This window comes from Excalfactoria chinensis, chromosome 2 (assembly GCF_039878825.1).
Source record: "Excalfactoria chinensis isolate bCotChi1 chromosome 2, bCotChi1.hap2, whole genome shotgun sequence".
Taxonomy (NCBI): domain Eukaryota; kingdom Metazoa; phylum Chordata; class Aves; order Galliformes; family Phasianidae; genus Excalfactoria; species Excalfactoria chinensis.
In genome coordinates this window covers 59,332,622-59,348,591 of record NC_092826.1, presented here as the reverse complement: position 1 = coordinate 59,348,591, position 15,970 = coordinate 59,332,622, and the positions used below count along the sequence as shown (strand labels likewise).

Genomic DNA, 15,970 nt, shown 5'->3' with positions numbered 1-15,970 from the left:
GGTTCTCTTTCTTTTTCTTTCTTTATTTCATCCTTCCTATTTTGTCTTCCTTTTATTGTTATTATTATTATTATTATTATTATTATTATTATTATTATTATTATTATTTCCATCTTTCCCAAACCACAGCTCCAGGTATTCCTGCTGTATCCCCTTGCTTCACTTGCTCTGTTTCCAGGTGAAGAATAGGAGAGTTCTCCCCAAAAGATTCTGGGCTGATAGAAAAGCAAGCGATACTTTCTTTTTTTTTTTTTTTTTTTTTTTTTCCCCTTCTTTTCTTTTGAGAGGGATGGGGGCGGATGGGGGAGGGGATGACTCACATTTCCTAAGCCTCTGAGTGGAAACCTTTTCTGGATTCCACCCAGATCTAAAGCGCTAAGAAGATTTCGGCAGCGGCAGAGCATTCTCCCACCTTCCTTTACCTGCAGTCCTTGTAACGCGACTCTGCCAGCCGCCAAACCTCGCTGCAGTTCCCAAGCCCCATTCAGCTTTGTCTGAGGGTCGCTCTCCTGCTCTGAGGGTGAGATTTTGGAGCCAGGGGATTGCAGTGTGAGGGAGTTCCCCCTCCCTCTTGGGCATACGGAGGTGAAAGCTCGCTGCGTCCAACTGACGGGGGAAAAGAAGTTGAACTAACTCTCAGAGACGGAAAGGATTCCTGCAGGCAGTGTTACAGCTACCTCAACCCCCCCCCCCCCCCCCCCCCCCCCCTCCCGCCCCCCCTACTCCCCCGTGCTTCGAGGAAGAGATGTGTGGCCCCCTAGGCGCAAAGCCCCCGGGCTGGGGACAACCGCCCCTCGTCCCTCCGTTCTGTTCCGCCGGGCTTCCCCCGGGCAGCGCCTCTGGGGCTAAAGGGTCGGGGCGACCGCTCTCCCCATCCAGGGTTGAAAAATTGGCGGCGGTGGGGAAGAGCTCGGCCACGTCGAGGAAGCCGGCGTAACAACGTGGCAAGTCACAATGACAACTCGTTTCCTTCAGGGCGGCCGAGCCCCTCGGTCCCTCCTCGAGGGGTTCTTTGTTTGCCGCTGCACCTTCCACCCGGCTCTGCGGGGATAGGGGGAAGAGAAGGAAAACACATCCCCGCTGCTGATCGTTGCCGCTAATGACGACGGAGGCAGCAGCCCGCTGGGTCCTCCCCCCGCGGCCCAACACTTCCTTTGCTCTGGAAGTTCGGACAGCCCCGAGCCCTCCAGATCCCCCCCCGCCCGGAGCTGAGGGCTGGGGGTGCTCTGAGCCTTCAGCGCCCACGTCGCCGCCGTTGGTTTGCGGGTTTATTTTTCAGCGAGACAGTGGGGACTGTCGTAATGCCACTGATAGTTGTCCCCGAGTGTGGGTCGGTCGGCGGAACATGAGAGGAGCGGCGGGGGGGAGGTGGGGTTAGGATTAGAGGGGCATCGCTGAGCGTCCTTTTTTTTCTTTATAACTAAAGATTTCTGTGAAGTACAGCTCGAAGCCTTTGGACTTTCAGCAAAGTTATGGGGTGTGCGTGGCGTTGGTGGGTTGCTAGAGGCAGCCACCCTTTATCTATTTATTTATCTGCTTTGTTGCTTTTATATATATATATATATATATATATGTAATTTCTTTTCTGGCGGTAAATTGTTACAATCCTCTCGTCTGCAAAGCCCCTTTTCCTCTCATGGTCGCTCTCATTTATTCCCGAGTCCAACGACGACGACAAGGGGGGACTCAGTGTTAAAGGTGGTGGAAAAGAAAAAAAGAAAAAAAAAAAAGAAAAGAAAAAAAAAAAAGAAAAAAGAAAGAAAGAATGAAAGAAAACAGAAACACAGTTGTTTTTGTTAAAAGGGGACACACTGAGGCTGCGAAACAGCAAAACCCCAATGTTGGACAGCTGTAAAATCGTGTAGACAGGTTGTCATACAGCAGTGGGGGCTTTTCTGAAAGGAGCCCATTGCTAAACATTAAATACACACACGGCACGGCAGCTGCGCGGACACACACACACACACGCACACACGCACACACACACGCACTCACACACGGAGGAAAGTGGCCCGGGCTGAGCTGCGCACCACGTGCTGCGCCGAGGGGGGCGCGGGGGGGGCGCGGGGCGGCGCTTGCGGCTCAAGTGGATGCCAATCAAAACATCAACTTCAAATTGTATCTGAAAGATCAGCCTAGGACCTAAGGGCAGACACATCAGTTGGAGCTCAATTGTTGATCAGATCACATCTAAGGGATTTAGGAGCACAGAAGAGCCGAGATTTGAGGACAGACACCCCACTGCATCCCGCTACACTCCTCCACACCTAGGGCGCAGTATCTCTCTGACAGAAAGAAATCAGAACGAAAAAAGAAAATAACCGGCTCGATTCCTGTCCTCTCGACTCCACTAAAGAGAGGAGGGGGGGGGGGGGGGGGGGGGGTAGAGGAAAGAAAAAAAAAAAAGGAGAGAGAGACAGAGAGAGAAAGAAAGAGATCCAAAGGAGCCCGGGTTTGTTCCTCTCCCCTCCCCGGCTGTACCAGGCTCCCTCCTCCCCCTTCTTCTCTCTCTCTCTTGCCTTTTTTTTTTTTTTTTTTTTTTTTTTTTGGTATAATTCCTCCCCCCTCCTTTCCCTTCCCCCCTCCCCCCCCCCCCCTTTTTTTTTTTTTTTTTTTTTTTTTTCTATATTTCTGCCGTTCCTGCCGCCGACGCCAGTGCCGCCAGTGCTGCCGCGCCGGAGATGTCCTTCCCCCAGCTGGGCTATCCGCAGTACCTCAGCGCCAGCCAGGCGGTGTACGGCAGCGAGCGGCCCGGGGTGCTGGCCGCCGCCGCCGCAGCCGCCGCCGCCGCAGCAGCCGCCTCGGGCCGGCCCGCGGGCGCCGAACTGGGCAGCGGTTCGGCCGCTGTCACCTCGGTGCTGGGCATGTACGCGGGGCCCTACAGCGCCCCCAACTACAGCGCCTTCCTGCCCTACACCGCCGACCTCGGCCTCTTCTCGCAGATGGTGAGTGCGCTCCGCCGGGCCCCGGGCTGGGAGCGGGCTGGGAGGGAAGGGTGCGTGCGGGGTACGGGGAAGCGGAACTCCACCGAGTTTGCCCGTGCAGCGCCCGTGCGATCGGCCCAGCGACTCGGCTTCTCGGCTGCGGGCAGGGAGTGGATAGCGCTGGGGCTGGCTACTCGGCTCGCTCCGCTTCCTCACTGCTCTTTCTCTGCCCGCGGATCCGTGAACAGGTTCCGCCCGAAAGGCCAAAGTGCGTTAGGAAGCCGCAATAGGGAGCCGCGGTGCCCGTTTATTTTTAAGCGTTTTTTCGAAGCCTCAGACCCGGTCCTCTCAGTTCCTTCAACTTTTCATCCGCCGATAACGGCGAATTTGCATCCGGCGAAGGAGGGCATCCATATCCCATTATCCGCCTCGGTGCAGAAAGGCGTATTGGCATTAACCCTAAAGTAAATGACCCCCCGATCGCCCTCGGATTTTTTATTTTTTTTTTCTTTTTTCCCCCTCTCTTTTAGGATATGATAGGAGGGGAAAAAAAAAAAAAAAAAAAAAAAAAAAAAAAAAAAGTGAAACGTTTTGTACTCACAGCCATTCCTCTCCGGCGTCGTTGAAGCGTTTTCGTTGCTCCGTGTCTGCGGATTGCTCAACGGCAGTGCACAGTGGCTGCACTTTGTCTCTCAGTGCCCCTCTATGATCTCTTCCGAAAAGGGAAAGAGTGGAGGTACATGCAAGGCACGGCTGGTGAGGGGCTTCAGTACGTGTGTGCATATACGTGTATAGGTCGGCAGTCGGATGCGCTGTTGAACGAGGTCAGCGGCGGAACGCAGATCAGTTTGTGCTGCAAACACTTCCTACGAGGGCAGCGTTAGCAGCACGCGTCCCCCTCTTTTATTTTTAACCTTGATTTTGGAGATGCACGAAAAGTTGACACAGAGGCAGAGAGTGATTTACAAGTGGCTCCTTCAAAAGAATTCCCAGCAGAGATTGCGGGGGAAAAAAATATCATTTCAGCAACAATAACAAAAGACAACGGGATAAAGGGAGTGCAGAAAGCCCTCTCTGTAACACATTGTAAAAATTACATCGGGCTTTGCTTCGTGCGAACACTTTGCCTCTGAAATTGAAATGCAAGTTCATTTATAAATGTTTGACAAAGTTAGCTCAGTTTCTCTGCGGCCATTGTTGAAGGGGTCATTTTTAAGGCTGACACCATTTCGTAAGATTCATCCTGCGAGTGTAGTTCTGGACCAGAAGAAAGCGACATTGTGGTGGAAACAAAAACAAAAACAAAAAGAGAGAGAGAGAGAGAGAGGGAGAAAGAAAACGGCTGTAAGTGTCAGATATTCAGCAACAGTTTCCTTTCCTACTTGCAAAGGCATCCCGATGTTTTACTGCAGTAATTCACCGTGGTGGCGATATTTGGAAATCGATTCTAAAATACCGAGAGTTAGGAAATCCGGAGCTAAAATATGAAGTTAATATCTGGGCAATTTGCGGTCATAATGAGGCCTAATGAGCTCGCTAGAAAGATAAAATGTTATTTACCAAAACACCTGATGGGATAATGTGACTTGCTGTGTTTTACTACCGATGATAAAAAGAATATTGATTGCAAATAAATCACCGTCTCTAAACGCTTGTAAACAGTTGGTGTTTGCTCTGCTCACATCAAAGTAAAACTTATGAGATAAAGTCTTTGCATATGCATTCTCCTTCACTGCAAAGATCGCCTTTCATTGAGGAGGTAGGGCTCTCCCAACACTTGGGAGTTAATATTTCACCCCAGATTCTCGGGACACCATTGGGATGTGTTGGGGGAAGGTTTGTGTGTGCAAAGCCCTCGCACCGAAGTGGCTCCGCGCTGAAGTTGCGCATTGCCACGCCGGCCGCCTCTCACGCCAACTCCTTTTAAAGGCAGAGCCGGGACCAGAGGAGAATGCTCTTCGTGCGTGTTATTCCCCCGGATATTTGGCGTATAAACCCAAAGCTGAGAGCGGGCATCAGCTGTTAGCTATGCTGAGCTACCTGCTTTCCCTTCCTAAGGTCGTTCGGAGAGCACAGCAAATTGTCGTGGTGGAATGTGAACTTAGTGCCTTCCCATCATTCGGTTCGCTTTGGCTTGCGGAGGAAATACGCTTTCTGTCTGACAGAGCCCAGCTCGGTCCCTCTTTCTCTGCAAGAGGCAGGGGTCACTCGAGAACCCTTCTGCCTGCTCCAAACGTGGGGAGCCCGGAGCGGGGAGGGCCGTTTTGGAGCGTGAAGCCCCCGTGCCCCGCTCCAAAGCGCGTTCCGGCTCCCGGAGCAGCCTATTCAGGTCTGGGAGAGACGCTAACGAGATAATTGATGTGCTTTTTCCTCTCCGCTTGCCTGAATGTGTTGCAGGGCTCCCAGTACGAGCTGAAAGATAATCCGGGCGTCCACCCTGCTACCTTCGCAGCCCACACCGCCCCTGGCTATTATCCCTACGGACAGTTCCAGTACGGGGACCCGGGGAGACCAAAAAATGCCACCCGGGAGAGCACCAGCACCCTCAAGGCCTGGCTCAATGAACACCGCAAGAACCCCTACCCCACCAAGGGTGAAAAGATCATGCTGGCCATCATCACCAAGATGACCCTTACCCAGGTCTCCACCTGGTTCGCCAACGCCCGCCGCCGCCTCAAGAAGGAGAATAAGGTGACCTGGGGCTCTAGGAGTAAAGATCAAGAAGATGCCAACCTTTTTGGCAGTGATAATGAGGGGGACCCTGAGAAGACCGAAGATGATGAGGAGATAGACCTGGAGAGCATAGACATAGATAAAATTGATGAAAACGATGGGGAACAGAGCAATGAGGAAGAGGAGGAGAAGCCCGAGCTCCTGAGACAAAGCAGTGAAGAGGAGCGCTTGGAAAAAGACAAGGATTTGGCACTGTCAGGATCTGAAGGGCTGAAACCCAAAGATGCTCTGGCCATGGTGAAGGAGGCCTCTGACAACAGCACGAGAATTATCAGCCCTGGGGGACAGAGCAATTTACAGATGCCATCTCACAGCAAACCCAAGATCTGGTCTTTGGCAGAGACAGCGACCAGCCCTGATGGTGCCCTAAAATCCTCCCCCCCACCACCTCCCCCAGCCCAGGTCACCCATACTTCACCACAGATCCAGCATCCCGCCTTTCTCCCCAGCCATGGACTCTACACATGCCAGATTGGCAAGTTCCACAACTGGACAAATGGAGCTTTCCTCACACAGAGTTCCCTGCTAAACGTGAGGTCGTTTTTGGGAGTAAATCACCACCATGCCACTCACCACAACCACCACCTCCAGGCCCAGCAGCAGCCTTCTGTTTTAACAGCCACCCTGGGAGCCCTAAGCAGTGAAAAGCCTTCAGAGAGGACCAGTCCCAAACACATAGGTAATGCCCCTGGCAGCCAACTCCCCTCTTCCCCACCACACGCACACAAACTTCTCCTTGAGGGACAGAGTCAGAGGCAGCCCTGGTGCAACTGATTGCTTTAACAACCTTGCAGAGGGTTTAGCCTAGCATTCAGTTTTTCCTGCAGCACATAGATGGTATGCATTAAGCCCATTTCATGTGGGCTATTACATTCTCACCCTGCATGCCCATCAGACAACTTAAGAATGCCAGAACAGTGCTGCCAAACATATTCTTTAAGCTTTGCTTTCCGTCCCTCCCTCACAGAATCTTAGAATCACAGATAGGCGTCTGTTGAAAGGGACACTACAGATCATCAGTGCACATGATGAGGGTCCTTCCTGACCCTCATCTCCAAGTCACTCCAATGACTTATCCATGATAGTCCAAAATGGGGCAAAAGAAAAAAAAAAAAAAAAAAAAAAGCAAAAAAAAAAAAGCTTGCATGCTCCTTAAATATTGAAATTAACTGTGCACACCTGTGTACCTGCGTTGCATGCACACACCTACACGTGCCTGAACAAGGGGAGCAGAGGGAGGTGCACTCTGCACACTGTACTGATTTTCTGCACGCTATGCTGATGTTTATTAGTTTGATGCTCAACTGGTTCTCCTATTTTTATTTTGTGTGTGTGTTTGTTTTGTTTTCTTTCTCCTTCCAGAAAATGTCCCAAGAACCGATTCCCCACCTCAGCCACTCAAATCACCCTTCCAGCCTGTCCGTGACAAGTGAGTTTGTTTGTTTGTTTTCACTGCAGGAATGTTACTTATGCGAAACAGAGCGTTTGAATAATAAAGACTAATTATAGCACCTAATCAGCGCCAGAATAATACATACAGAGAACAAGAGCAGCAGAGAAGTTGCTGTAATCTTTTCAAAGTTAGGCTAAATTACAATTGTACATTAGTCAGCCTGTAACTTTTCTGGAACTTAACAGACCTCAAAAGAGCTCATGTTAATGACACTAATGAGAAAGATTTCCGTGCAGTTAACTAACAGAAGGATGCTATAGTGAAGAGACAGGTGGTTATAGGAAAGGATTTTTTATTATTATTTTTATTTAATTATTTTTTACTGAAAGATTATTACGTCTTTTTTCTTTTCTTTCCTCCCTCCCTCCTTCCACCCCCCCACCCTTCCCGCAGCTCTTTGCCTCAGCAAGAGGGAACACCGAGAATTTTAACAGCTCTCCCTTCCGCTTGATTAAATGGTTTGCTGAAAAAAAAAAAACAAAATATAGCAGAGACTGGTCTTAAGGACAGAAAAACAAAAGAAAAAGGGGAAAAAAAAAAAAGAAAAAAAAAAGGAAAAAGAAAAAAAAAAGGAAACAATATAAACGACCCTCATCCATCTCTTTTTTGCAATAAGGTGGTGCAAATCCATAAAGGAGATTAAACAATTCTGTAGATGGATCCCCCTCCTTCATTGTACCATTTCAGATCGTGTTACTCTAACCATTCTTGGATTATTTGTTTGGTAAATGTTTCCCACGTGTTTGTGTTTTTTCTGTATATAGAGTGATTTCAGATTGTAAATAGCGCGTCAGCAAAACTTGTCTAAATCATATATTTTTGTCTAATAAACTAAATGAAATTATGAGCTCTTTCAGGTATGTATTCTTGAAAATATATAACAAATCTAGTCAAACATTTATAACTTGCTTTCTTAAAACTCGTGACATTTTGCCTTCGGGTAGCTGAAACTCAGTATGCCAAGTCCCATCTGTTGGTAGCACCCCCCCCCCCCCCCCCCCCAGCTATCCTATACACAGCAAACTGCGAGTTCCCTTTACACCCACGTAAATCTAAGCAGAGAGAATCTGACCCCTGAGTAGTCAGTTTAGTTGTTTTGTCCATTATGACGAATCAGGCGTGTTTCACACTATCCATTTTTTGTTTGTTTGTTGTTTTTTTTCGTATATAAATGGACCCTACTTACACTTATAGTGTAAAACACATTCTTGAAAACGAAAGGGAGAAGGCTTCTCACAGATCCCTACATACAAAACTTTGCTGTCCAGATCCTTTTCTGTACTGGATGAAGAGCCTTAGTGCTGCAGCACACATTCTGACCGAAGCCGTAAAATAACAGATTAGGACATAATTTGTAACGATTTACTCATTACATAAATACAGAGGAAATGTGACGGTGAAAGATCTGTGCACAGTCGTAGCACAGAGAAGTGGCAGCTCTGGCACTTCCTAGAAGAAAGTTCTCGGATTCCGATCTGTCGGTTAAAAAGAGGCTGAGACAATCTATCGGTTTATAAAGGCATTAATCTTCCAAGGCCGGTCCGTTAAAATGTGTAATATTTTGAGTGTTTCCTTCTTTCTTTTCCCTCCTAAATGAGAACACTAAATGAGCATTGAGGTGCTAATAAGATACCAGATGGTTGTTGATGGTGGAAAATGGAAAGAAGCAGCTGGGAAAGTCATTAAGAAATAATGTGGTGACGCCCTAACCAAACCGAACCAACCTCAAACCAGGGCTTGTCGGAAACAGGATGAGATTGTCGAATAAAGCATTAATAAAATTCGTCTCGGAGATCTGAATATCGATCTCGATTTTGCTTCCCAGCCCTCGCAAGTATGGACGGGTGTTGGTGAGCTATCACTGCGGGATCTGTCGGCGAAGCGGTATACTTCTGCTATCGCGTTTTCCACACAGATAGGGACATAGAGCAGGGGGATTTGAACGGAGAGGGCTGAGATGCTCAGCGCTGTCGTTCTGCGGAGGTCCCGTTTGACAGCACAGCATCAGCCGCTTCGCTTTCTGTACGAGACCTGTTTTCCCTAAATCACAGGTAGCTTTTAAGGTGGTAACGGTGCCAACGAAAGAACAGAGTGCAGCTTTAAGCAAACAGCAATAGCGAGGCTTACAGTGGGAAAAGGAAGAGAGAAGATATCTTAAATAAATAAATAAATAATAAGAAAAGAAAAACAGATTTTACGTCCGTAACTCTGAAACACGCGTCGGATCGGTACTGGTGTGAACGTGACCGAAGCGCTCTCTCTTTCCTATTATTTGCAGAGCAGCTCCCGCGCCTCCCTGGAGCCCTTCCCCAACCCCGGCCCAGAGCCGCGGATGGGATCGGGCCCCTCTAGAGCCCTCGACGGGCACCTTCCGTCCGGAGGGCGAAACGAAAGAGCACACCGTGGCTCTCTGTGAGGCCGAGCAAACACGGAGGTGCCAAATTGGCTTGAGGGGAGAAGAGAAGCGATTCCTTCGCGGCACATTAACGTAAGAAAGGACTTGGTGGGTGCACGCCGGGTGTTACCGCGCGGGGCCGAGCTCCGGGCTCCCGATTTTGGGCGGGTTCGCAGCGCCCTCTGTGGGCTGCGGGCGGAGGTGTCCTCTCGCCCGGTGCGGGGCGGCCGCGGTGCCCCCGGTCCAGCGCAGCCCCCGGCTCTGCCACTCCGCAGGTGTGCGCCCGGGCGGCCCTGTGGCCCGGTTGGAAACGAGAGGGGGATCCGGGGGGTTGGGGGGAGATCCGCGTTTTTCGGCTTTCTCGCGTCATGTGAGCGACTCGAGGAATGATCGTTGACGTCACCTTGGCAGGAAAATAATTTGTAGTTTTTCGGTCATATTTTCCACTTTCATCGAGATCCGCCCTGGCAGCCGCACACCAGCGAATACCACGGGGTTGGGAGAATAATAAAGGGAGAGCTTAAGCTAAACGAATTGCCTTAATTGGGAATGCGTCGAGCTGATAAGAGTAAATTGGTCCTCGGTTCTACTTCCTTTTTTTCTTTTTTCTTTTTCTTTTTCTTTTTTTCTTTTTTTTTCCCTTTCCCCGCCATGACGGGACCGAATCTGATCACAAAGTCAATAGGAATTGGATGGGTAATACTTCTTTTAGAACAAGCACCAAGCGCCAGGATACATTTTCTCGCTATTTAAACGGGCGGCAGAAGGCATTTTTCATACGTTTGCACAATCCTCCATCCTCCGCCAGTGAAAACGCGCTGGCTTTCTTGTTGTTATTCGTCATTTCGCCTTAGCAGAAGAACGACAGACATCTGCGAGGAAACAACGCCGAAAAGTTGATAGAATCCCGAGTTCAGCAAACTGCAATTAGCAGCTGCCAGAACACGCTGAAAGCAAACGGGAGCTTTACGGGGATTTAGATTTGTCACACAGACATAGTTAGGGAACGTGCTCGTTGGTATGCTTGCCTCATTTCTTATTCTTTTTCGATTTTATTTTGAAAAGAAGTCTATTTTTAACTAGGAAAAAAAATACCAAAAACAAAATAAAACAAAAACACAACCAACCTGGAGAAAGGGAAAGAGAAAATTAGCAGTGTGCGTGTGCCTAAGCCCTCAGATCGTTATCGTTCACGGTTCCTGTCATCCCTTTTGTTGCTTTCGTCGAGTTTTTGACGTGCTCGCTCCGAAATTCGAGCAGCCCCGTGGACACGGAGCCGCTGCCGACAACCGCAAGGCGCTCCCGTGGAAACGCTCCGTGGTGCGGCTGCCCGGGCCCGTGGGGTCTCGGACGAAGCCCAACGCCGCTCCGAGCCGGGCCGAGCCGAGTCCTCATCGCGTTAGATCGCCCGATAACTTTCATTGTGTTTTCCTGCCCCCCCGCCCCTTCCCCCCTTCTCATGGGCGCCGATCAATTATTCAGAAGCACATTTATCTCCCCTGCAATATGGAGAATTCATATTCATATCTCTGTTTTAGTGGCCTGACACTGATTAATGTAATATGCACCGCGGCTCCGAGTGTAGACCCTCTCTATGAATCATGCACTATAAAGTTTCAATCGTCCTTGCGGATGAGACTATTACAAAGAGTGCGAAGCCGAGGGGGCGGGGAGGCGGTGGAGAGGAGAAAATGGCTCTGTGCCTTTGCCCGGTGTTAGACAGCCTCTCGTTCTCGGGGCACAGGGCGGGCCGGCTCCGGTGGGCTCCTACAGGCCCGGGAAAGGGGCAGGGCTATCACGAAGTGGTCCGGGCCAGGACCTGGAGGTCGGGTCCCCTCTGCGTCTCGGGGGATAAGGCGTTAAAGAGAGACTCTAGTTCTAGTCTTGTTCTTTCTATATATTTATATATCGGTATTTTTATTTTTTTAATTCCCAAATGTCCTTAAAAGGCAAGGTGTAAAGGAGCTGGCAGAAGCATGCTGGAAAGGCTGCAGGCACTCAGACATCATGGGGAGAGAACTAACGAGTGCTTTGAAAAAGGATTGTCTGAACATGAGCCTCCAAGTACCTTGCATGGTCCCCCTCTTCACTGGCCAGACTTTGGGGATGGAGCCACCCTGTGATTTCACTCTCAAATCTCACATTTTGAACCGCCTGCCTTCCCACCATCCCACTTGCAATGCTGAGATCAGAGGGGAGCTGCTAGGCCCATTCATGCCCACTCAAGTTGGATACTGGGAAAAAATTATTCTCTGAAAGTGTGTTGAGTCACTGACATTGGAATGGACTGCCCAGGGAGGTGGTGGAGTCACTTCCCTTGGAGGTGCTCCAGATATGTGTAGATGTGGCACTAAGGGACATGGTTAATGGACATGGTGGGGATGGGCTGACATGGATCAAGTGAACTTAGAGATATTTTACAACCTTAATGATTCTATGATTCTGTGCCACCTTACTGTCCTCCCTGAATAAAACCATCATGGCTCAAAATGGCCTGAGCACATCCTGGTGCCTCTGCATGGAATGCCAGATGGATGTGGGCATGCCAGGCCTGTCCCCACCAGGAGTGGCCATGGGAGCCTGGTGAGGAGGCATGTGAGGCCCAGTTCCAGGTTTAGAGCTGCAAAGTTTTATGTTTCAGCAGTAAATTTTACCTGGGACTAACAAATCAAGTAAAACAGTGGAACATGTAATAAACATGGCCTGCGTGACATGTTTGCCAGTGAAAAGTAACATAAATGACTCCCGGCGAGGTTGGTGTTCCCAATTGTGTGGTGCCACCATGCAGTTTCGTTCATAGCTTGCCCATAAAACTGGCCATGTGGGCAGGAGTCGCTGGAAGTACCAGGAGACTGAGAACCCCACAGAAATAGGTATTCAAAATTTAAGACTCAGAAAATATGAGCTCTTAAAACTAAACAATGTACTTCTGTGAGGAATTAATTTACTCGAGTCCCGTCACCATTATTAATATTAGTTTTGGCTTCTCTTTTGTGTATATGGAGAGAATACATGCATAAGTGTTTGTTAAAAAGAAAAAAAAAAAAAAAGTGGAAAAAACCCACATCTTTTATCTGTTTTTGCTTACTTTAACTAGCATTACAGACATCCTTCATGTTTGACAGCAGAACTTGTTTCCCAACATGTTAATTTGGAATCCAGCTAATGCAAAAATGCACACTCAGGCACACACTGAACACTGGTCTTACCTCTCCGGAGAGAAGAGAAAGAGCCAGCGTAAACTCCTTGCAGGACTGAAGGCGAGTTTAAATAGTAACATTTATTTTTATTCTAGATTTATGGCTGACCCGTAGATAATTAAAGGTTTTATTTTGAGCTGTTGGCCCCACACAATACATTGTCCTTTGTTGCTGTGCAAGTAGCGCTTTCCCTGTGCTGCCTACGGTTCAAAAACAATGAAGCAATCCATTTATTTTGTTGGTCAATTGTAGCACAAAGTGAGGTGGTCAGTGTGGAAAGTTTATCACTGTCTTGTCCCTTTGGAAGAGGCAGAGCATTCACACACCCTCTGCCCCAGTGCACAAATGTCAGTCTTTTTGCAGGCTGCTGTTTTTCTTTTGAAGATGCCGATAGTGTCTCTGATCCACTAATCCATTTATCCAGTTTCATGAGTGCATTGGCTGAATACGTTCACAATAGCCTTGCCCAGCTGGAAACAAGAAGTCAGTGAGCGCAGCCGGCACACCCACCAATGCCTGACACTACTCTCAGATGAGACTCAAGAGCTCGTCTCAAAAAACACCCATCTCAGCCCAAAACAGCTGCCAAACTTGCTGCAGTGCACCCAACCCTATGGTTCCACCCTCCCTTAGTACAGAGGTATTTTTAGCGCTGTCTATAGCATGCTATGGGCTTGAATTATTTTTATGATATTCGGCTGTGTCAGTGGAGGCTGAAGCATGCTTGTGGAAAAAAAAAAAAAGCCTCGGGGACTGTGCAAACAAGTGCACATTAAAGAAACTGGTCAGTTGCTGCCAAAGGGGAGGGGGCACAGGGGAGTCAGTGGGCAGCGGGCCTCCATTTGTGTTTAGTGTTGTGCCGTTATTTGCCAGCTTTTTATTACATTTTAAATGTATGTTTAATTAGCAGTGTTATTGGTAATAACAGAATGTTTGAAAATATTAAATACATTTGTGGGCTTGTGTGAAAAAGAAGTTAAAAGGTGCTCGGTGCGCAGAATGTTAAAAAGATCTCACAATGAAGTGATTAACATTTTTATGAATAAAATTAATCACGCATTAACTCTGCAGCTCAATACATCTGAATGCCAAATGTTGCACAGCAGCCCTTTCCCCTAAACCCAAGAATTCTGGATGCAGTGTTGACCCACATCAAACACTTGCCAATTGGTAATGGCAGTGTTGTTATGAGAAGATACTTTAATAATGTGCATTTACATTTGAGGCGAGCAAATAAAAGGGAGAAAATAAATTGGGAGTATTTTGTCAGGGTTTGTGAGGACTGGTAGGCACGTAAAGTACATTAGGAGGCAGTCAAAGGAGGCAACTGTTTGGAGAAAAAAGAAGTTTACGTGGCACTCATGGAGGCAAATAGCAAAGTTGCCACAGTAAACAGATGCCAGTGGATTGTGCCTAGCTCTTGTTGGCTCATATTCGTGCACTCATTGTTCTGAGCAAAGCTTATTAGGTTTTAAGATGGGAGCTTACCATTATTAAAATTTCCACTGTGTCAGATAATAAAATGTGATCTTTCTCTCCCTCCTTCCCTCTCTCTCTGTCTTCCTATGTGTGTGTGTGCGCGCGCGTGTGTGTTTTCTAATCTCTTGCCACTGTGGTTTTGGGATTATTCCAGCAGGCTGTACAAAGGGAAGCAAAGGCATCTGAAGTGTCACTCTACAGCTGTGGCAAAGTAACAGAATTTCCATTTTGTTGATGCTCCCAGCACATGTGTGCAGCAGAAGGTGATATCAAAGGAGCCGTTCTTCCTCAGTTCTGCACATTATTTTTCACTGCTGTGGCGAATCTCTCTGAGCTCCGTGAACCAATAAAACAACGGTCCCTGTTTGAGTTGATATATTAATATTTACTGAGGATTTGCAAGGTCGGGGCTAAATGTCAGCAGATTGCTGGGGCAGTACTGTGGGGAATAATTAAACAAATCTCACAGCAGTTCAGCCTCCTAACATCTTTATTAATCTTTTTTTTTTTTTTTTTTTTTTTTTTTTTTTTTTTTTTTTTCCCTGAAACAGTACACTGAAATATTGGTTTTTCAACCTTAGTGAAGATTTGGGAGAAGTTTAATGATAAAATCCTGGTTTGGAAGTATTTGTTTTTGACAGTCCCTTGGCCCACTCCCTCGCAGATGTTAGTTAGTCGGGAAGGCTATGATGTGTGAATTATCACCCAGCTGCTGGGATTCTCACCTGCCTCTCCATCAAATTCATCTTGACCAGACTGCCAAGCACAATAACGCTGCTGTGATAAACGGAGACCCAAACTGGCTTCATTAAGCAGTGGGTCCACTTGTCTAAGTGAAGAAACTGGAGGACCCCAGTTCGGTCTGCATGTCTTCCTTAACACGATTATAGCATGAGCTTTAGTACAACTTAGACAATTCTCTTTAATAAGCTTCATAATTAGTGTTGGGATGCCTCATTACAAGTCATTGCCTGTAGCAGTCCTAGGCCAAACAGCCCTTCTCAATCTGATTTTTTTTTTTTTAAATTTTTTATTTTTTTTTTTATCAGGCAGCAGGAGCTGTCTAGAGCTTTTTGTTTGTATAATGGGGACTTGCATTAAGCCTCCAGTGTGAAAATACCACAAGGAAATTAATTGCTTCTGTGCAGATTCACCACAGATGTGTCCTGTTATGGGGAATGGTATATTTCTGACATTGCTATACTGCAGTGTGTTGGGAGAAAAAAAAGAAAGTCTGGAAAAGCTACAAATGCAAACATATTAGCATCCATATAGATTCCTTATGTTGTAGCTGAAAACAAGGAGATTTTTAAAGTGTGTCAGAACCTTCAAGCCTTTTTTGAAAAAAAAAATTGATTTTTTTCTGTTCCCCCCCCTCCACACCGAATACTCAAAATCTACTAATAAAATACACATGGCCACGTATTCCGTTTGGTACTGGCTGATAAATGTGCTACTTAAAATAACACACACGAGGAGTGCGGTGACTCAATGCAATAAGAAGGCTGACACACAAAGCCGCCCTCAAGGTCAGTGGTTTGTTATCTATCACTGTTGGTCAGGTTGTGAATCACAGCTGCAAGTTTCAGCAAGTTAAGGGGAGGAGGAGCATTTAGAGTGCTTGCCCTGTGGAAAAGAAAAGCTGAGCTGGTGGTTTGTTAGCCGCGTCTGAACATCACCCTGCAGCTTCTGGGTAATGCCCATTCCCCTGTCACTAAAGCAAAGCTGGAAAGTGCCTTGATCCAGATACAAGTGCTTTGATTTACTTGTTAGAATTCAGGTGGAA

General features: G+C 47.6%; 1 protein-coding gene across 1 annotated transcript; it reads left to right on the top strand.

Annotated features, from left to right (window-relative positions):
- Window positions 1-2,678: 2,678 nt before the first annotated feature.
- IRX1 (iroquois homeobox 1) lies at window positions 2,679-7,954 on the top strand. The gene is made up of 4 exons (XM_072329226.1): window positions 2,679-2,945; window positions 5,322-6,336; window positions 7,020-7,086; window positions 7,504-7,954. Exons 1-4 carry the CDS (start codon window positions 2,682-2,684, stop codon window positions 7,559-7,561), a joined length of 1,404 nt encoding a protein of 467 aa, XP_072185327.1. The 5' UTR covers window positions 2,679-2,681; the 3' UTR covers window positions 7,562-7,954.
- Window positions 7,955-15,970: the final 8,016 nt, after the last annotated feature.